Source organism: Mytilus trossulus, chromosome 12 (assembly GCF_036588685.1).
Source record: "Mytilus trossulus isolate FHL-02 chromosome 12, PNRI_Mtr1.1.1.hap1, whole genome shotgun sequence".
NCBI lineage: Eukaryota > Metazoa > Mollusca > Bivalvia > Mytilida > Mytilidae > Mytilus > Mytilus trossulus.
In genome coordinates this window covers 46,831,399-46,855,570 of record NC_086384.1, presented here as the reverse complement: position 1 = coordinate 46,855,570, position 24,172 = coordinate 46,831,399, and the positions used below count along the sequence as shown (strand labels likewise).

Below are 24,172 nucleotides of genomic sequence, written 5' to 3'. Positions count from 1 at the left end.
GAATAAAAGGAATAAAGACTTTAAGTCAAATATTTTTCTTCTTTGAAAATGGCAAGAGAAACTATTTTACCACCAAAAAATGATTACTTACTAGACTAAGTTCACTTTTTTTTTTAAAGTCAAACTCTTTTCTTTTTAATGGCAAGAAAATAATATATCATATCAAAAGTTCACTGTTGAAGAAACTTATACAATTCATTTTTAATTTGAAAAGCATACACCAAGTGTGGTGATTGGTCCGTAAAATCAAGCACAACTAACAATCAACCAAGGGCAGGACATTATCTCCATTTTGGTTTACAACAATAAAGTCACCAATAATCTTTTAGATTCTGAAAATGTAAGTTCTACTTTTCAGAATCTAAAAACTATCGTCTATGGGTAATCTCATTGTTCATACAACAAAATAAAAATAAACATTATGTCTTTCGTTTGAGTTCCATTGTTATGAACATTTTGAACCAATCACAACATTTGGTGTAATCTTTTGAAAATATTACCCAGAATACATTAGATTCTGAAATAGTGCAATGAAGCTACTTCTTGTTCATGAACAAAATAAATAAAAAAAAACAGATTGATGATTTCATAAATAAAAAATCTAATTTAATGATATGAATGTAATTATTATTTAGGGTTTTGAATAAAAATTTGCAAGTTTTTTGTATTCAAATTTAAATATTTTGGCAAATATTATGTCATAGTAAAATTTTTACCTATTTTATCAGGCTAACGTGGAATGCTTCCATCTCAAGAATTCATGTTAAGTACACATATTTAAAGCAATAAAATATCACAAACAAAAGTCTATATTTACAACCTTTAAAATCAACAATCAAAAGCAGCAATAAATGTAAACTCATATAAACTAAAAATATACTATGGTTTTATCTATTTTTGTGAGTTACAATTTTTGTGGATTGATGAAAGCTTGCATTAACGTAGATATTTAAATTTACAGTCTTGCAAAAGTCAGCACTAAAGAAAATTTGTAATTGCTCAACTTTTACATATGAAGTTCCCCTTTATAAAACGTAATTCCACAAAAAATTAGTACATGTATACAGCAAAAAATATGTTGTTATGAAATGCTAATACGGATAGGTTAATATAATCTATCATCCTTCTTGAAAAAACTTGAAAATATCTTTGAAAATTGAATATTTTTCAACATATACATATTTACTGGTCAAAATAAGAATATAAAATTATAAAATATTAACCTTTTTAACTTGTTATAAAGTTAATTTCATGTATAAAAAAAACAACAGAACAAGTAAAAACAAAAGGATTTCTCATAAAGAATTCCACAACTCTGCAGATATACAGTAACATTTTTTTCAAATAACTTGATAATAATACAAATAAATTCAATTGGTTTTTCTTAAAATTAAGAGTTATCTCCCTTTAATTACAAATAAAATTTATGGAGATTTTTCCTTCTGATTTTGATGTTTTTATGAAGTTCAATTTAAGAAAAGGAAAATTTCTAATACAAGATTACAGAAAAATTGCTAAACTTAACAAAATCTTCAAAAGACACTTTATTGAAACACACTGGAACAAAATCTATGATAATGTTTATCTTGTTAAAACAAACAAGGCCAAAAAATGTATACCTGTTTCCTGACTCTTAGACAAAATCTACGTGTACCTAAAATAATTTTATTTGTACAAGTATTTCATATAGGCTATATAGTGTAATGTTCTTGACCTAAGCCGTGCTTAACCAAAAACATTTTGGACTTTCAATGGTGCTTAATCTGACAATAAAGCATAGGCGGATTCAGGGGGCCCAGGCCACCCCTTTTGTGGGAAAAATTTGGTTGATTATATAGGGAATCATTGAAGCATGACTGCAGGGGAACCCCTCTTAGGTCAGTCAGCAGCCCCCCCCCCTTTAGGAAAAGTTCTGGATACACCATTGTAAAGTACATATAAAGTGTAAAGGTAGGCATTCAAATAAAGGTTGAAAGACAGGAAACAAAAGTGTATTCTTCTTTAGCCTAATCTAAACAAAATCTTAAGTATGAAAATTGATAAGCATAAGCAATGTTTCCATTTATTTACATAACAACAACAAATAAAAGCGACTGTTAAACTAACAAAACATGTAGGCCAGTATCCCTTTTTTCTGGGATTTTAGCCTCATATTGTACACACAACACTAATTATAATCATTAAACATAAACAACTTAAAAAAGTTACACAGATCTTTTTTTGACTTAGTTCATTGGGTCATCATATACGTCTGCTCCTAAATTCGGAGTCGGAAAATGCTGCTGTTGTCCCATATCCACCTCAGACTCGTCAGAACTTCCTTCTGATTCACCATTTACTATTCGGTTTTGGCCAACAAAATTTCGTCTCCGCCATTCATTTGAATTGTTGTTCATCATTTGAATAAAATGTGTATCAGTTTCTGATACCATACCATTTGTAAATATTTGATTTTCTTTTCCTTCCATTTTTATTTGGTTATCACCTAGACCATTTTGGATTCTGGATAAAACATGGTTGTTTGCATAACTTCTATCAGAAGACATATTTGGTAATCTAGATCTTTCATTGTACATTCTAGAAAAATCATTGTTATTGATTGATAAGTCTAACCCCATGCTACTACTATAATGCTGCATTTCATTGGCTAATTGTGACCTTTCACCACTGTTTCTAGTCATTTCATTGGCCAAATGTGACCTTCCATCGCGATTTCTATTCATTTCATTGGATGCAGTTGACAAATGGTTCCTATTTATAGATATTCCATTTGTAGGTACTATATCACGACGGTTTATAGATGAAGCAGGTAAAAAACTGCCATTTCTTGAAATTGCTTGTTGATTTTTGTGTCCAAATATTTCAGTGGATGACATTGAACCATTGGGGTTGTTTCTGAACATCTCACTGGAGTTGTTTCTAAACATTTCATTGGATGATGCTGAAACACTGCTGCTGTTTCTAATGATTTCATTGGCTGATTCTGTCACATGATCATTGTTTTTAGGCATATCATTGGACAGTTTAGGCAAGCTGTGGCTCCTGGCATCAGACATTTGTGATCTATAGATATCTTCATCTAAATACCTAAAATTAGGATTATTCATGCGAACACTTGATAAATCATTAATTCTACCAAAATGTTTGTCATCATCTTCTGCAGACGACAAATTTTTTGACTGACTTTCTTGTGACCTCTGTGCAATGTAAAAGTTATCACTACGAGATACACTGCTGCTGTAACAATTATTATTGCTGGAAATGTCTGATTTTTTTAATGGAATGTCCGAGACATTTTCGTCATCATCACTGTCCAAGATATACACATACCCTTCTGGTCTACCCTCTTTTGGATAATTGTTCATATAATTATTGTAAATGCGATTCTCCATTTCTGATTGGTTAAATGGTATTGCTGATCGATTATTGATATGTTGTGGTCGAGATGCTTTTCTTTTTCTTTGTCGTGGCTGCTGATCAGAGACGACAGTATCTTCTGGTGAGACAGACGGGTTTGGTTGTTGAGACAGTGGTGATTTTTGTAGATCGGAAATCAACTTGGAATGAACATGCATCTGAAATAAAAGATAAAAAAATTCTATCAGCAAAAGGAAGTTTTCAGAATCAGTTTACTGTATTTTAAAAATCAAATTGACATTATTTGTCTGGTTGTTTGGTGTCCAAGTAAAATTTCAGCACTTTTGTTCTATTATCTGCCAGTCCATTTTTAATGGTGGAAAATTATAAGCCATAGTGACCAGAAACAACCACAGACCTTTGAAAGGAAAACTGACAATCCTAGCTATATAGTCAACTAAGATTGGAATGTAGCACATCTGCCATATTCTGGAATCTAACTCACAACCTCAGTGTTGATAGGCTAGTAATACAGTATTTTGGCTACTAAGATCACTTATGGCCATTGATGCCTCTAGTTTAGATTTTGAAAAATGTTCAGATAGAAAAGATGAACATGAGAGCTGCTAGAAATGAGCATGGCAACAATATTGTGGTTGGTTGATTGAATTTGTACAATGAAGGCCTTTCCAATTCTGATTCACACATTTTCCTATACAATTCTGTGTCAACACATGGTCAAAATGCTGAGGTTTTACATCACAACACGAGACCATTGTTAAATGAAGTCATTTAGTACGATTGACCTTTGGTCAGCTGGCTATTTTCCCATATGTCAAAATGCAAATGTTTTATCCTCACTGTAAGCCTCAATTATTCTACAGTGTCATTTACTATTTACCAGGTTTGTAATAACATGAGCGAGATGAAGGGTGCAACATGTGGAGCAGGATCTGCTTACCCTTCCAGAGCACCCGAGATCACCATCAGTTTATGGTGGGGTTTCTTGTTGCCTAGTCTTTATTTTTCTATGTTGTGTCTAGTGTACTATTAGTTGTCTTTTTCTTTTTGAACATGGTGTTGTCAGTTTTGTTTTTTTTATCTATGAGTTTGAATGTCCCTATGGTATCTTTCCCCCCTCTTTTACTATGATTGAATAAGCAGGACAGGACTTTGAGTGAAAAAGGCAGAATAAGCAACTTTGCAAAAAATAAGGCAGGATGACAACTAAAATCAAATGGTATCTCCCTTATATTAAAATCTATATTTATTTTGGATTAAAAATTCTTATTAAGAATAGACTTAGACAGAACATCATCTTATTATGGTGCAATGCATATTTAAAATACCAACTTTACTAAGTATGCACTCAATGTTCTTTATTCTAATTAAATATCATTTTAAAATGTAGTATCCTGTTTTGTAAACTTTTAACACTGAAAGTGTGCAATGTTGACAAAAATATCCAGACAGATTTTTTTATCTTTGAAGTATTTATGATTATTAATTTTTAAATTTATAGCTTTTATATGGTTTTCTGAATTTATCCCACATTTTAAAAGAAAGTTCATTTTTATATAACTTACATTTTAAAAGGCATGTTTAACTGATTTTTTTATTATGTCATATTATCATCAATATCCGTCTCAGAACATATTTATGAAAATTGAGAAAAAAATTATATTAAAAATCTTACATAACCAAGTGTTACTTTTCTGCACTTCAAATATATTTTTCATAAGTATGAATTCGAGTGTGAATATCGATTACTTTATTTTTTACCACATAGCTTGTTACAGCTTGCAACTTTGTATTCAAAGTGAATTTGTTTTTGTATTTTATTCCATTATATAACATGAATAACAGTACAAAAATAAGATGTACTAAGTATGATTGCCAATGAGAGTCCAAAAGAAGTATGAAACTATAGGTCATTGTACCGACTTCAAACATGAGCAAAACCCAAACCGCCTAGCAAGCTATAAGAGGTCCTGAAATGACAAATGTAAAACAATTCAAAGAAGAAAACTACAGGCCTGATTTATGTGCAAAAGAATAAACTAAAAAACAAATATGATATAAAGCAACAAAAGACAACCACTGAATTACAGGCTCCTGGCTTGGGACAGGCATATACAGAATGTAGTGGGGTTAAACATGTTTGAGGGGAACTCACCCTCCACTTAACCTAAGACAGTGGTGTAAGGGACAGGCACATACAGAATGTAGTGGGGTTAAACATGTTTGAGGGGAACTCACCCTCCACTTATCCTGAGACAGTGGTGTAAGGGACAGGCACATACAGAATGTAGTGGGGTTAAACATGTTTGAGGGGAACTCACCCTCCACTTAACCTGAGACAGTGGTGTAAGGGACAGGCACATACAGAATGTAGTGGGGTTAAACATGTTTGAGGGGAACTCACCCTCCACTTAACCTGAGACAGTGGTGTAAGGGACAGGCACATACAGAATGTAGTGGGGTTAAACATGTTTGAGGGGAACTCACCCTCCACTTAACCTGAGACAGTGGTGTAAGGGACAGGCATATACAGAATGTAGTGGGGTTAAACATGTTTGAGGGGAACTCACCCTCCACTTAACCTAAGACAGTGGTGTAAGGGACAGGCATATACAGAATGTAGTGGGGTTAAACATGTTTGAGGGGAATTCACCCTCCACTTAACCTGAGACAGTGGTGTAAGGGACAGGCATATACAGAATGTAGTGGGGTTAAACATGTTTGAGGGGAACTCACCCTCCACTTAACCTGAGACAGTGGTGTAAGGGACAGGCACATACAGAATGTAGTGGGGTTAAACATGTTTGAGGGGAACTCACCCTCCACTTAACCTGAGACAGTGGTGTAAGGGACAGGCACATACAGAATGTAGTGGGGTTAAACATGTTTGAGGGGAACTCACCCTCCACTTAACCTGAGACAGTGGTGTAAGGGACAGGCACATACAGAATGTAGTGGGGTTAAACATGTTTGAGGGGAACTCACCCTCCACTTAACCTAAGACAGTGGTGTAAGGGACAGGCATATACAGAATGTAGTGGGGTTAAACATGTTTGAGGGGAACTCACCCTCCACTTAACCTGAGACAGTGGTGTAAGGGACAGGCACATACAGAATGTAGTGGGGTTAAACATGTTTGAGGGGAACTCACCCTCCACTTATCCTGAGACAGTGGTGTAAGGGACAGGCATATACAGAATGTAGTGGGGTTAAACATGTTTGAGGGGAACTCACCCTCCACTTATCCTGAGACAGTGGTGTAAGGGACAGGCATATACAGAATGTAGTGGGGTTAAACATGTTTGAGGGGAACTTACCCTTCACTTATCCTGAGACAGTGGTGTAAGGGACAGGCATATACAGAATGTAGTGGGGTTAAACATGTTTGAGGGGAACTCACCCTCCACTTATCCTGAGACAGTGGTGTAAGGGACAGGCATATACAGAATGTAGTGGGGTTAAACATGTTTGAGGGGAACTTACCCTTCACTTATCCTGAGACAGTGGTGTAAGGGACAGGCACATACAGAATGTAGTGGGGTTAAACATGTTTGAGGGGAACTCACCCTCCACTTATCCTGAGACAGTGGTGTAAGGGACAGGCACATACAGAATGTAGTGGGGTTAAACATGTTTGAGGGGAACTCACCCTCCACTTATCCTGAGACAGTGGTGTAAGGGACAGGCACATACAGAATGTAGTGGGGTTAAACATGTTTGAGGGGAACTCACCCTCCACTTAACCTGAGACAGTGGTGTAAGGGACAGGCACATACAGAATGTAGTGGGGTTAAACATGTTTGAGGGGAACTCACCCTCCACTTAACCTGAGACAGTGGTGTAAGGGACAGGCACATACAGAATGTAGTGGGGTTAAACATGTTTGAGGGGAACTCACCCTCCACTTAACCTAAGACAGTGGTGTAAGGGACAGGCACATACAGAATGTAGTGGGGTTAAACATGTTTGAGGGGAACTCACCCTCCACTTAACCTGAGACAGTGGTGTAAGGGACAGGCACATACAGAATGTAGTGGGGTTAAACATGTTTGAGGGGAACTCACCCTCCACTTAACCTGAGACAGTGGTGTAAGGGACAGGCATATACAGAATGTAGTGGGGTTAAACATGTTTGAGGGGAACTCACCCTCCACTTAACCTGAGACAGTGGTGTAAGGGACAGGCACATACAGAATGTAGTGGGGTTAAACATGTTTGAGGGGAACTCACCCTCCACTTATCCTGAGACAGTGGTGTAAGGGACAGGCATATACAGAATGTAGTGGGGTTAAACATGTTTGAGGGGAACTTACCCTTCACTTATCCTGAGACAGTGGTGTAAGGGACAGGCATATACAGAATGTAGTGGGGTTAAACATGTTTGAGGGGAACTCACCCTCCACTTAACCTGAGACAGTGGTGTAAGGGACAGGCACATACAGAATGTAGTGGGGTTAAACATGTTTGAGGGGAACTTACCCTTCACTTAACCTAAGACAGTGGTGTAAGGGACAGGCACATACAGAATGTAGTGGGGTTAAACATGTTTGAGGGGAACTTACCCTTCACTTAACCTAAGACAGTGGTGTAAGGGACAGGCACATACAGAATGTAGTGGGGTTAAACATGTTTGAGGGGAACTTACCCTCCACTTAACCTGAGACAGTGGTGTAAGGGACAGGCACATACAGAATGTAGTGGGGTTAAACATGTTTGAGGGGAACTTACCCTCCACTTAACCTAAGACAGTGGTGTAAGGGACAGGCACATACAGAATGTAGTGGGGTTAAACATGTTTGAGGGGAACTCACCCTCCACTTAACCTAAGACAGTGGTGTAAGGGACAGGCATATACAGAATGTAGTGGGGTTAAACATGTTTGAGGGGAACTTACCCTTCACTTAACCTAAGACAGTGGTGTAAGGGACAGGCACATACAGAATGTAGTGGGGTTAAACATGTTTGAGGGGAACTTACCCTTCACTTATCCTGAGACAGTGGTGTAAGGGACAGGCATATACAGAATGTAGTGGGGTTAAACATGTTTGAGGGGAACTCACCCTCCACTTAACCTAAGACAGTGGTGTAAGGGACAGGCACATACAGAATGTAGTGGGGTTAAACATGTTTGAGGGGAACTTACCCTCCACTTAACCTAAGACAGTGGTGTAAGGGACAGGCACATACAGAATGTAGTGGGGTTAAACATGTTTGAGGGGAACTCACCCTCCACTTAACCTAAGACAGTGGTGTAAGGGACAGGCATATACAGAATGTAGAGGGGTTAAACATGTTTGAGGGGAACTTACCCTTCACTTATTAAAATTACAGATCTGAGAGTAGCTTCTTAAGAGTTGGAGGTCTAAAGATTATTTCTACAAAGAACATAAAAAAATACCTCTTGACAGTCTAGAGAGTTAACAATGTCCTAGAAACTCTACAAACCAAAATAATTACTTGGGCCTTTAGGGTAGCATCATTTGGAAAAAGTTCTAACATACTGTAGTCATGTGATCTCATAAATAATCTATTATTGACCCTTGTGAAATCAGCTTTTGGTTTAGCATCATTTGGGATAGGTTCTACCATACTGTAGTCATGTGACCTTATAAATAACCTATTATTTACAATTGTGATATCAACCTTTAATAAGCAATTGTGATATCCGCCTTTAAAAAGATTGATTTGGGATAGGCCCTATCATACTGTACTCTTGTGGACTTATTAATGACCTTATACTAGCGCTTTTTTGAACGAGCCTTCAGCGCCACATCATACTGTTACATGGCCCTATAAATGACCTAATACTAACCCTTGTGTTATGGGCCTTCAGTGTAGCTTCATTAGGATAGGCCCTATCACACAAGTGACACTGGTATTGACTCTCAGCTAACTTATCGTGATTACGTATATGATGCTGCAGGTTAGACAATTGTGGGAAGGCTTTGTCACATCCATCTAATGGACATGAGTAAGGCTTTTCACCTGAAAAATAAAAGCATAAGTTTACTACAGTGAAACCTGTTCCAACGGAACCTCTTCGAATCTTAAGATTTTGTTTGGTTTTGACCGATGTTCGGTTTTATCAGGTTCAGAACGCACATAATTTGAGGTAGTGGTGCTTAAGAACATGTTTATTTTATACAGTTTTTCGGTTTATACAGGATTCCGTTTAGTAAGGTTTCATTGTATTTTGTTTAACCCCAGATCCCACTGTTATCATATGTACAAGTTCTTGGAATCTGGGGTACTTTAAATTGAAGTCAGTACCAAAAACTTACTTAAGTTTACTACAGTGAAACCTGTTCCAACGGAACCTCTTCGAAACTTAGGATTTTGTTCAGTTTTGACCGATGTTCAGTTTTATCAGGTTCAGAACGCACATAATTTGAGGTAGTGGTGCTTAAGAACATGTTTATTTTATACAGTTTTTCGGTTTATACAGGATTCCGTTTAGTAAGGTTTCATTGTATTTTGTTTAACCCCAGATCCCACTGTTATCATATGTACAAGTTCTTGGAATCTGGGGTACTTTAAATTGAAGTCAGTACCAAAAACTTTTAAAAACTTTATTTCCAAAAGCAGTAAAGTTTATTGGCGCTTAACGAAATGTGCATTCAATTTAATACAATACAAATACATGTATAGCCTGAGGGCACCTATTTTGAGAGTTTTTTCATCTACATTTATTTATGATCCAGACAAAAGTTTCCATTATGTGTTTAGTTTGTGGATGTATTTTTATTTACTATTGAGTTCCACCAATCTTATTTTGAATTGTAACTGTCAATTTTACTTATCCAGTGGATACTTCATCTATTGATATATATACTGTGAACCTTTTGTGTATATATTTAAATATATTCAGCTTATCATAAAAATACAAAGTGTTTAGTCTCTAAGAAAACTTGTAAGATTTCGGCTGCTACTTTTAACTAGATAGGTGCATTTTAGGTACTCTGTGCTATTTGGGAACTGCACCATTAGAATGTAATAGATGGCAATTCAATAATACAGCTATACAATTTGTTGATAACATAACAGAAATACAATTTTTTCATAACATAAGCAGAGTAAGATACACATTTTTTCTGAACTACAAAGTTTTTCCACAGCCAACCAACACTTCCCTAAATTGTTCAGTTCTTACTTATTTTGTACTGATATTAACTACACAAGTTTTAAGACTATAGGATTGCTCCAATAGCATTTTTCTCAGATGTGTGAGGTCGTCATAAGTAATGCTATATGGCTGTTTCTAAGTGTGCTTTTAAACACATGTTACTGCATGTAAATACATAAAATTACTGCATGTAAATACATAAATACACTGAAATTATCAAGTGTAAAATTAAATTCTTTTTTTATATATCTTTTACATATAAAATCATGTTCAATCTGCCATTTTTAACATAAGAAAATGCCTGCACCAAGTCAGGAATATGACAGTTGTTATCCATTTGCTTGATGTGTTTTAGCTTTTGTGTTTTCAATTTGAAAATTAAGGGACTTACAGTTTGAAATTTTCCAAGAGTTCGGATTTTTTGTGAATTTACCTTTAGCTTATAATCTTACTTATTTAAATGAGATGATTCTCATCTTCAATTTATCTATCATAAAACAATGTACAATTGTCAATATTTTTCATTTTTTTTTTAACATTAATGACTACACCTACATGAAATAAAGTAAACCATTTTCCAAGACACACTGGATTACATGTACATGTATAATAAAACCACCTGTCACTCATATACATGTATCAAAACTGCATTACCTGCATGTATCTAAAAGTCATATTTAATGCAGATGCATATTTAGTGCATTTAACCTTAAAGATAATGTTTAAAATATTTCTGTTGCAAAATCAATTTCCCATGAAAACAACATACTTTTGAAAAATGGAATTAACTCTTTCATATCAATTTCAATTTTGGCATTTGCAATATTTCTAAATAAAAAAAACTCAGTCTACCCAACAACCTGAGGCACTGTAATACTGATCCTTTTTCCTCAGTGGCGGATCCAGACATTTTTATAAGTGGGGGCCCACTGACTGACCTAAGAGAGGGCCTACTCGAGTGATTCCCTATATAAGCAACCAATTTTTTTCCCAAAAAGGGGGGCTGCCTCTGATCCGAGCTCTGACAACACTTCATTCTACTTAATGTTTTGAAGACCTTTCAGGATCTTTTCGTTTTGTCATGATAATACACACCTTCAAAAATTTGAAAGCTGACATTTCATTGGCTGATGTAATAATTACCAGGACACATACAAAATGTAATAGAATGCAGTGTTGTCAGATCCTGTTAGATAAACGTGGACACATGATCTTTTTTTTTTCAATAAGGTTGACCCATAATCTACATTTAGCAACAGTAAAATCTGGTTTGAAGCAAATTTGTTAAATAATTTAAAAACAGGAACAGATTTTTTCCCCAGTGTAAAAATGAGAACAGGATGAAACAAGTATAAAAAAAGTTCTAGCTTTTAATGATGATTACAAATACAGATTTCCTTTATACTACAGATAAAAATTTGTATTTTATGTAAAATTTGTTTTAACTTGCTAAATATCTGACAGAGATATGTCTCGCCTTTTTTGTAATTTTAATGATGCAAATGTTGAAATAAAAAAGCAATACTTTAACATCTTACACAAGTTATGCAAATATTCAAAGTCAATGAACCATGACTGAGTTACATGGCTAAACAATCTCCATGTAAATGAGATGTGCCAATGCTAATACAACTGCATACCAAATACCATTGAAATTGAAATTTGATTGGTTAACTTCCAATTATGGTTATTTTCTTATATGCAATGAAATGTTATGTGAAACTTTTTCTATGGAACTGGACAGGATAAAACTTTACTAATGCCAAGTATTTCTTTATTTGAAACAAAGATAAATTCTGCACAATTTTGTGAAAAGTGCAAATTTAACAAAGACTAATAGGGGAAAATCAATAGTGGTATTACACCTTAATGGTTCCACTTGAACTGACCTATTCACAGTCAAAATTCAGTCAATAGACCATGACTAAGGGGGTGGAGCCAAATGATCTCAATGGACATGAGATTAACCAATGCTTATACAACTGCATACCAAATATCATTGACCTAGCTACCACTTGTGGTTCATCATAAACTGACCTAATCACAAACTAATACATTTTAAATAAGCAAAAGTTTCGAAGTCGATAGACCATGACTTAGGGGGCAGGGCCAAATAATCTCCATGGAAGTGAGATGTGCGAATGCTTATACAACTGCATACCAAATATCATTGACCTATTACTTCAATATGGGTCACCATAAGCTAGACCTAATCACAAAGTAATACATTGTTGATGCCGTCACCGCCGATGCAGGAAACAGCATACCTATGTCTCACTTTTTGACTCTGTCAAAGCGAGACAATAAAAATCAGGATTGACTGATTGGTGGAGTTTGAACGTCACTCTAAACAACACTTTGGGCTAATATGTAGCGGTCAGTTTTAATGAGTGGAGAAAGCCAGAGTGCTAGGAGAAAACCACAACCTTCAATAAGTAAACTGACAATTAATCCTAGTCAATTAAGATTGAAGTCCAGTACGCCCACACAAGCAGGGTTCGAACTCACAAGTGTGGACTTGCTAGTGATTACTTAGACCACTTGGACACCCGGGCCTACTTAATAAAAGGTAGTGTGAGATGAACATCAAGAAGAATTTTTGAAAAGTCGGTTAGCAATATTGGAACAATAAACTGTCATTCCAAACAGTAAGCCAAACAAGAGGCTACAATGAGCCTAATTGCTATAGTGAAATTCAACCAATAACAATTTTACAATGAATAACATAGGAGTCACTTTGGACAAGTTTGATTTGAACTGTTTATACAGGGGTTTAGAGAGACGTTTTTGAACCAATTACAATTTGTCAAAAAAATGTCACCATACATCCAATAAAACTACTTAGAACTCCCCCATTTATACATTTACTGCTGAAATATCATAACATTCAAAAGTGTAACTGCCCTAATTAAGTAATAAGATGAACAATTGACACCCCCACCTTTTACTATCTTCCCATTATGATCAGTCAAATAACAAATTGAATGCAACACTCTGCACTACTTCCCCAGTTTCTATATATAGAGCTCTTATATGGAAGATGTAAAATGCTTTGCTATTTGAATATAGTATCCCCATAACCAGAGTCCCAGACTGACTTGGAAGCAAATGCCAATGGGATATATATATCACCTATTGATACTGAAAATATCATAAAATTCAAAAGTGCAACTGCCCTAATTAAGTAAAAAGATGAACAATTGACACCCCCATCTTTTACTATCTTCCCATTATGATCAGTCAAATAACAAATTGAATGCAACACTCTGCACTACTTCCCCAGTTTCTATATACGTATAGAGCTCTTATAATTGCAGATCTAACATGCCTTGCTAACCTACTATATTAATTTATCGATCTGACAATCCGTTTCCAATCACACATTCACTTTTCCAATTACCAACTTACATTTAATTGATCAAAGAGTTATTTTTAATCAAATTTTCACCATTCAATTTTTTTTCTCAATATTGTCCCATGGTAAGGTGAAGGGACAACATTTTTTTCTCTATTGTGGTTTAAACTCTGACCTTTTTATTGTCCATGAGTGTTTGAAGTTGTACGATTTAACCTCTAAAGATATTTAACTCTATAAAGATTCAAGTGAACAATTTCTTTTCATAAAAGTACATAAAAAAATAAGTGTGTTTCACATTTACCTAAATGACCAATTTCCTGTCTTAAAAAAAAGTTGTTTTGAAAGGAAAAACATGACCAGACTAAATTGACAGTGAGCACTGGATGTTTCCATATCAATCAAATATGATTAAAAAATTAAAAGTGCATAAAATATTTCAACATTGCATCACAAATCATTAAATCTATGTTATTTTTATACCTTCTATGAGGGTCCGGATGAAGGGTCTAATAGTATTTTCCTGTTGTTTTCCTCTCTTCTTTTCTTTTTATTTTGCCAATTAACTCTATACTTTATATTTTAAAACCCCATTAATTCTTATTTTCCGGCCCAGTTTTCTATATTCTTTTCATTTATTTTTTGGCCCATCATTCTCTACATGTATTCTGTAAACCCCAACCAAACCCCCTAGCTTAATTCAGTCTCTGCATAATTTTTTTATTTCAAAAATCTTTTGACCTACCTATATTTATGTGTGCTTTTTTAAAATATTGTTCACTTTCAATCAAGAGATTAAAATTTGAAGATTTGAAGAAACTTGAAAAGAATATTTTATCATAATTCAAAAAAAAAAATATGTAACAATTTATATTCTTACAGTACGGTATTTGAGAATATATATGTAAGTAATGGAAATGTAAAAAATTAACAAGATGTACAATATACCCAAGATATTACACGATCCACCCTAAAAGAGAACTTTGCTTCTCCAGAAACCCTAACATGATTTTACAAGTTCTCTAAAACATAATCTCTCCCAGTTAAAATGCTTTTTTCAAACACAAATTTTAAAGTCCGATTACAGAGACCATGAAGATCAAGATTTTCTTCTCATAGGGTTACTGCTTACATACATAATATCTATTCAACCTAAAGGTCTCAAAATAATGTTCAAGTCATCCCTTCAAAAGTTTTATGGACCTCTCATTATTTGGTTGCCTGGGATAGAGAATCTGCATCACTGATTATCCATTTATTAAAGTCAAAATCTAGGCTTTTCTCCTAAGCAATGAGAAATGGCAGTTCCCAAAAATTGAGCCAGAAGATTGCCTTTCCAGATCATCTGAGTTCACAGGAACTGATTACCTTTCCAGAGCATCTGAGTTCACAGGAACTAATTACCTATCCGGAGCACCTCAGTTCACAGGAACTAATTACATTTCCAGAGCACCTGATTTCACATGAACTGATTACCTTTCCAGAGCACCTGAGTGCACATGAACTGATTACCTTTCCAGAGCACCTGAGTTCACATGAACTGATTACTTTTCTGGAGCACCTGAGTTCACATGAACTGATTACTTTTCCGGAGCACCTGAGTTCACATGAACTGATTACATTTCCAGAGCATCTGAGTTCACAGGAACTGATTACCTTTCTGGAGCACCTCAGTTCACATGAACTGATTACTTTTCCGAAGCACCTGAGTTCACATGAACTGATTACTTTTCCGGAGCACCTGAGTTCACATGAACTCTGATTACCTTTCCAGATCACCTGAGTTCATAGGAACTGCTTACATTTCCAGAACACATAAATTCACAGGAATTGATTACCTTTCCAGAGCATCTGAGTTCACATGAACTGATTTCCTTTCCAGAGCACCAGAGTTTACAGGGCCTGATTACCTTTCCAGAACACATAAATTCACAGGAATTGATTACCTTTCCAGAGCATCTGAGTTCACATGAACTGATTTCCTTTCCAGAGCACCAGAGTTTACAGGGCCTGATTACCTTTCCAGAGCATCTGAGTTCACAGGATCTGATTACATTTCCAAAGCACATGTGTTCACAGGAACTGATTACCTTTTCAGAGCACTGAGTTCACATGTACTGATTACCTATCCAGAGCACATGAGTTCATATGACCTGATTACCTTCACAGAGCACCTGAGTTCACATGAACTGATTACCTTTCCAGAGCATCTGAGTTCACATGAACTGATTACCTTTCCAGAGCACCTGAGTTCATAGGAATTGATTACCTTTCCAGAACACCTAAATTCACAACAATTTTTTTGGTAGGGTTCATGTTCCTCAATCTTTAATTCCCTCTTTACAGTGTTTTGTGGACAGGTGTTTGTAATTTCTTAGATTTTTAGTTTGTTTCTTTTGGACTATTTTGGTTTTTGATTGCTCACTTGGTTTTTTCTCTTATCTAATTTTCTAATTTTCTTTCACAATTTCAGAATTATGTAAACATGCAAAAAGTATTTTTTCCACAAACTGAGTTTCATATTTCTGAACACAAAAGTAAAAATCTTCAAAATTATAACCTAAGAAATTTATCATTACATTGTATGCTATTGATTGAGGCCAACTTGTAGTTATTATACAAATTTTTAGAAAAAAAGTTTTTGTTTTTTTATTCCTCTTGAATGATAAAGCAATAAGACTGATAAACTAGTTGTCATGTGTAGATGCTGGCGAAAATTTTCTTTGTTTGCATTACATTTACCAGAACAACAAACGGATGTAATTTGATTGACAGGTCTATAATTACTTCATACAATATAACCTAACCAAATTAAAGCCCAACATTATATATGTTAAACAGTTGTGATTATTGGGCATAGCCAGATTGACTGAAATTTTGCCAGACTAACAGATGTAGTCAGCCCCTGCATTTAAACTTTGGGTATAATGCAACAAGTAAAAATTATCCAAAAGATAATACAATGAAAACTAACTGGGTTTATACTGCAAAATCAAAATTTTTTTGGTCTCTTTATAATTGTGAGTCTTGTTCAATACATAAACTTGAGAGTCAGGCATGGATCCAGAGGGGGGTCCCCCCTTTTTTTTTGGACGATCAATGCATTTGAATGGGGACATGTAATTGGAACCCCCCCTTTGTCCTGGGTTAGGACCCCCCCTTTTTTAAAATGGCTGGATCCACTCCTGAGAGTAATTATTGAGATTTCAAGAAAAGCTGCATGCAAAAAAAGAAATCAAAATTGAAATTGCAAGTTTTAAATGTTTGTAAAACCTATTCCATTGCAATGTGGCAAAACATTGCAAACATTTACGAATTTACCGTCCTTATGGTAACTGATGCCTATTTCATGGTATGTTACCATGGTAACAGCTACTAAAAGCCTCCCACTGAAGTGGATTTTATGTCATTTCCAAACTAAACATATTTTTCTATTTATCTCCTTTGAAATTGAAAAAAATTGTTGTTAAAGGATGTGCATTTATAGTCCTTATGACAAATACTGGAAAATCCAAAACTTCTAAGAAATTTAATCATAACTGTTCAAAATCATGTGAAAATAAGCTATTAATGTTCGAAATTATATAATGATATTATACATTTCATTTTTAATACTGATTTAATAACTTACTTTTGAAAAGTTCAAAATAATTAAATTTAAAAAAAATAAAAAAACTGGTCATCCAGTGTAATATTTGAAATAAAAGGCCAAAATAAAATTTGAAAATGCAGCCACTGAACCATATAAACAAGTTCAAGGACAACTGACAGCTGCCATATAAAATGAAAATATGAAAACCCAAGTGAGTTCACAAATACTATGTCCAAAATTCAAAGAACAAATTATAAACCCCTTCCTCAGGAAATAATTTCTGGTATCTTTAAAAAAAATAATTATTAAGGATGAATTAGGTCATTTTCCATTTCCAACCACCAGTATGTCAAAGGAGGCACACAAGACTATCAACCTCACTGTGTAAAGAAAGTAGTGCTGGGAAAACCACACCAAAAGAAACTTCATATTTTGTGAACAAGCACACACGTCATATTGATGACCCTAGTCCCTACAAATGTGTATAGGGAAACTAGAAATGCAGCTTGGAACAGTAAGTGTGAACTCTTAACACCAACATTAACTGAGAAGCATGGGAGTGAATTTGGGAGAGGCACAAGAAAGGCAACAGAGGAGAGCATTGACAATGGCCTCATGTGCAATTTGCCGTTTCAGAATCTAATGCATCCTGGGTAATATTTTCAAAAGTGTACACCAAAATGTCCTGATTGGTTAAAAATGTCATAAACAATGGTTTAACCAATGACCTGACGTTATTTTCATTTTGGGGTATGAACAATGAAATTACCCATGATGCTTTCGATTCTGAAACGGCCAATTATGCAGGATTGATTCGTTAATATTTAAAACCACTTTCAGCATTATAATATTGTGTGTATGAAGTGGACAAAGTTAGTAAAGAATGATTAAAACACAAGTAGTCCTTCTTACAGACTTGTAAGATTTAAATCAAGAATTAATGATCATGGTGCTATACTGGAACAATTCAAGTTTGAAAAGGTCTTAAACACTATTACTAGAAATAGTATTGAAAATGTAATAACCATTTTATCTATGGCTATGAATAACAAGTTTTTTACCATAGATTTTTTATAACCATTATTAGCCATAAACTCATTCAGTTTGAAAACATAAAATAAATACATGTATTATGATTAACTGATGCACAATGATGCAGATCTATAAAAATGTACTTAATTTGGTTAACCAACAATGTATGCAAATGTATCAAGTTCCATCAATGGACTGTTCCTATATATACTGATATAAATGGTCAGCTTAAATCTTAGAGGGAGGAAGGTCATCTTGTGATATTGGGATGCTGCCTTTATTTTTCCCGGGGATCGTGAATTTACACTTAATAACAGGACTTGGAAAATAATGCTTTGTCTGGAAATTAAGGATGCCATGTTGAGGATGGTCAAATATACATGTATGAGAAGAGTATAGCAGAAAAAAACAGAAAACAAAACAATGTTCTAAGGGAATTTTAGCACCATGGCATCGTGTATCTAGTGGCGGATCCAGGAATTTTCATAAGTGGGGGCCCACTGACTGACCTAAGAGGGGGCCCACTTCAGTCATGCTTCAGTGATTCCCTATATAAACAACCAAATTTTTTCCCAAAAAAGGGGGGAGGCCCGGGCCCCCTAGCACCCCCCCCCCCCCCCCCACCCCTTAATCCGCCTCCGGTATCTGATGCAATGAATAAGAAAACCAATTTCCTCTGCTGAGGTGCTGGTTCATGTCATTTGAATTTCTAAGAAGCTGAATTTGATGACTATTTGAAATACTTGGCTTGACATTCTCAAAATGCAAAAAAAAAAGGCTACTTTGCTACTTTCGAGCTAGTTATTACTGTTATATGAAATACTTAGACCACTTGGCCACCTAAGTCCCCAACGATTTTGAAAGTAATTTATCTTGCTGTTTTGTCCATTCTTCACAAATCACAATAATAAATAAAATGCACTCCATAATTTCTAAATTTACAGTATCTGATTTAGCCAACTTCACTACATCACTTTTGTATTGAAATTGAATTGAAAAGGTGACATTTAGCTACCTATAAAACCAGATTTAATCCACCATTTTTTACATAAAAAAATGCCTGTACCAAGTCAGGAGTATGATAGTTGCTGTTGATTCGTTTGATGTGTTTGAGCTTTTGATTTAGCCATTTGATTAGATACTTTCCCTTTTGAATTTTCCGTGGGGTTCAGTCATGATTTTTGTGATTTTACTTTTGAGCTTGAGCTGGATATAGCCCATTGTTGAAGTAGTTGGCCTACAAAATCCAATTCAACCAACTACACATTTCCTGTATTAAAAATGACAAGCTTGACATACCGTGATGACATATGTTCATTTTAGAAGAAGCTTACGTTGACCATAGACGATTTAAATCTTTAGGCTTGCAGAACCTGGTTCATATAAACCACACATCTCTTATATTTAGACTATACCACTCTACTCTTTTATTAACAGAATTTGAAGTATTTTGGAAAAGATGATAAAGGAAATACTACAATCTTAAGAGGCAAATAATGGCTCTTATGATATCATATACCCTCTCCCTTCCTGACCTTATATATATGACTCTAATTTTCCAATACACTCATAATTGTCTTTCAATTCTACTTCTAACTAGGCTAGTCTGCAACAGTCATTACATAATCTGCCAATTGATATGTTATTAACAATTTTCTAGTTATAAATATCATTATAGTAATATTTCTGTAATATTTGCCACTGTAAACAATGAAAACTGGGGGCTTGAAGACGTCTGCTTAACTTTAATTCTAAGCACTGCATGCTCTAAGCTGTTTCCTTTTGCCCTATACAAATGATTTTTGGTAATAATTCAGGGGTGGATCATTTTTTACCTGGAGGTTCCCAACCAAAATTAAAAGGGGGAGTTACAACTATATGTCCCCAATATGTCGTCAAAAAAGGGGGATGCTCCAATCCCTGGTCCCCCCTCTGGATCCGCCACTGTAATTAAAATATTCCACAAATTACCTGTTAAAATGATTATAATTACCTGTATGAATTCTATGATGTTGATGAAGATGAGAGAGCTGTTTAAAAGATCGTTCACAATAATTACAATGATATTTTCTAAGATTCGTATGGACTAGGCTATGCTGCAGTAACTGTTGTCTACTCCGGAAACCTTTACAGCAGTGTGCACACATATGACGCCGGTCAGGATTCATCAGACCAGCGGTCAAGTTTGCTGCCATTAAATCATAGTCTATAGGTTCTTGTTTAATAGGAAAATTGTCTTCAAACTGGTTACAACTTCTTTTGTGTTCGGGTTTTATAAAATTATCATCTGGATTGTAGTCGAAATCATTTCTTGCAACGGCTTCGATGACCTCATCAAGATGGTCGCTGTTTGGTTCTGTTTCCTCTTCAGCGTCCCGTTCTCCATTTTTTGACTGGAATGATTGGTTTGGCGGGTGATTTTGTTGACGACACATTTCATCCACAGCATTGTAAAATGACATATCACCCTGTGAATTTGGTCCACTATTTTTATATAACAACCTGCTTCGTAGTTCCTCTTCAATACTACTACTGAATCCAATTTTCTTTCGTAACTCTTCTTCGATGCTATGACTCGCTTCCATTCTGCTACGCAATTCCTCCTCCATACCACGATTAAAACTGAGTCTATTATGTAGGTCTCCTTCCCCAGCACTGCCATTACCTGCCATTTTACCATTAAGTTCTTGTCCGACCCTGTTACTTAATCCCATTCTACTTCGTAACTCCTCTTCAATATTATTAAGTCCAAATCTACTCCGTAATTCTTCTTCGAAGTTATTGTTTCTCCCCCTCATTCTTCTCTGTAATTCCTCTTCCATTCCTTCACCGATTCCCATTCTCTCCGGCAGCATAGGACCGTCTGCTAATCCATTCAATCCTGGCCTGTGACGAGAAGACATAAACCAATAAGTCATAAACATTTTAAAGTTATTGTACCAAGGATCAAAATCAAAATGACCATTCATTTTGACCCTATATTTTTCAAACTATTACTTTTTCTTGAATTATCTTGTATTAAATACTGGCACAACTGTTTTAGTCCTTCAACATCTTGCTCACTGTTGCAATAAACTGTTTTGAGAAAAATATCCACAGTATAAAAACATTAACTCTACCTGTCTTCAAATGTCCAATGTATTCAATAATCTATCAGAAAAGAATTTTTATCGTCATCTAAAATTAACCTGTTAAACATTTAATCCCGATTTCATTCATTCTTGTAACACAACAAACGTTTCCTTTGAATAAAACTTTTTAATTCCACTTTTTTTGTCCATCCTCAACAATAAAAAGTTTCACATTAAATAAAAAATACCGCTGAAAGTAATTTTGCCTGCTGACTTATTGCCAACTAAAAACTAGACTAAAAAAGTTTTGGCTTAAATGAATAATGCAACTTGCTTTTAATGTTGCAATGAAAAAAAAATCCATTTAATTTCCTCTACAATTTTTCTATGGTGTGTAATAAAATGTGAAAAGAGTAAATGAAACTGACTTGAATTTAATGACGATCCGATTATGTAATAACTTTTTCCGAAAAAAACCAATGTCTTCCTAAGGGCCACAAAACAGATCTATAACTTCTGCAGATATAAAAATCACATTTTTTTTATTCTGAACAAGTAAAAGCAATAACATAGTTTTATTTAGAAGCTTGGAAAAAAATTGGGGTTCGATAAAGGGCAAACTTTTTTTCAATTAAATCTTTGATGAATCACTACAGAAAAAAAACCCACATTACATAACTCATATCTGGTATAATGATTGTACATTTGTTAGTTACGAAAATTTAATTAAAATCATTTTAACTTAAAACAAATATGTAGCTAATAAACCGATACATAGATTTATATATAATAATTAAAGGTCTCTGAAATTTGGATAATTGATTTTTGTATAAAAATATAAAAATATCTGACCTTTTTTCGTCCCCAATTCTATTATCTTGCACAAACAATATTTTAATGGGTAAATGGGTGTTAACCAAACAATATCAGAAAAAAAGGTGAAAGCGTGGTTATGAAAACATGTCCTCAATACCTTTAAGCCTCTAGGCATTATCATTTTATATTTTTTTAAGTGAACTAGAATGACATTTTGTTGTAACTGCTATGGAATAAATTACAGATTTTTTTTTTTACAGTTTCTGGCCGTTTGCCAAGCGATTTAACATCTACACATGCATAATAAAAGGTTTTTAACTTAATTGAAATGCATACTTGCAACAATAGTGATGATGAAAAAAGTGCATATTATTTTTGGTAGAGTTGTAGTGTTGTCATAGAAACCAAGGAGGACAAAAAATGTAATCTTTCCATCCTTAAAATCAATATCTTATGTAATACTACTTAAATTACACACATGAAAAATATTTCATACATTTTTTATCCCTGATAACCAAGTGATCAATTCAATGCACAAAGGCAAAGGGGAACCCTACAGGATTAGCTAATCCACTCGCCATTCTAAAAATAGAAATCTCATAAGAAAAATAATTTTGATTAATTAACATAGTTAAAAGATTAATATGCCATGAAATTTTAAAACATTAAATTGCATGTTGAAATCGTATGATGGATGGGAAACTTTAATTAAGAGTTTGAAATTTTAAATAAATTAATGAAAAATTTTACATGAAAAAATTATTCTGACAAAAGTTCTTTAATATCTGGTTCTTTCAACAAATTTTAAAGACTAACAAAGATTTTTTAACTGTCTATTTCTCTTTTTTCTGATTTCGATTACTGAAGGCTGTGTATTCAAATCATTCTAAACATCAATATCCACTCGCAAGAAATCAAAGATTATCCCCTCTCAAGAAATCACAGAAAATAGGATTTTCAATAGATTGATTTTTGTGTGTAATCTCCACTTTCAGCAGTATTGGCTATATTTTGGTGGCTTAGAGAGGAGAGAACCTTGACCTTCAGCAGGAAACCAGCCAACCTTAGTAAATTATGATTGGGAGTCCAAAGCACCTATGCTAGGTTGAACGAACAGGCTCAGTGTTGACAGACTACTGATACAGTAGATGAACAACTTAAGACCATTCTAACAAAGATGCCCTGGACATATATGACATTGTCACCATGTTTGTACCATATGTCATCTTTATCATATGTCATGGTATTCACTTTATGTCATCTATACCATTTGTCATGGTCTATACCAGATGTCATCTTTATCATATGTCATGGTATTCACTATATGTCATCTATACCAGATGCCCTGGACATATATGACATTGACATCATGTTTGTATCATATGTCATCTTTATCATATGTCATGGTATTCACTATATGTCATCTATACCATTTGTCATGGTCTATACCAGATGTCATCTTTATCATATGTCATGGTATTCACTATATGTCATCTATACCATTTGTCATGGTCTATACCAGATGTCATCTTTATCATACGTCATGGTATTCACTATATGTCATCTATACCATTTGTCATGGTCTATACCAGATGTCATCTTTATCATATGTCATGGTATTCACTATATGTCATCTATACCATATGTCATTTTTATCATATGTCATGGTATTCACTATATGTCATCTATACCATATGTCATGGCCATGGTCTATACCAGATGTCATCAGTACCATGTGTTGTTGATTTCATATGTCATATTCTTTACCATATGTCATCTATAGGATATGTCATATGTACCATATG

At 34.6% G+C, this 24,172-nt stretch overlaps 1 protein-coding gene across 4 annotated transcripts in view; it reads right to left on the bottom strand.

Moving 5' to 3' along the window:
- Positions 1-1,406: 1,406 nt before the first annotated feature.
- Positions 1,407-24,172, bottom strand: part of LOC134692703 (zinc finger protein 148-like) — a 41,034-nt gene continuing 18,268 nt past the window's right edge. For 3 of the 4 annotated variants that reach the window (XM_063553188.1, XM_063553189.1, XM_063553191.1), the window contains exons 3-5: positions 20,474-21,366; positions 9,191-9,363; positions 1,407-3,575 (exon numbers count right to left, since the gene is read on the bottom strand). In XM_063553188.1, the coding sequence (XP_063409258.1) occupies positions 2,226-3,575; positions 9,191-9,363; positions 20,474-21,366 (2,416 nt within the window). In that variant the 3' untranslated portion in view covers positions 1,407-2,225. Of the gene's footprint in view, positions 3,576-9,190; positions 9,364-20,473; positions 21,367-21,979; positions 22,130-24,172 lie in introns of those variants that run through there. The other variant, XM_063553192.1, reaches the window with a different exon arrangement.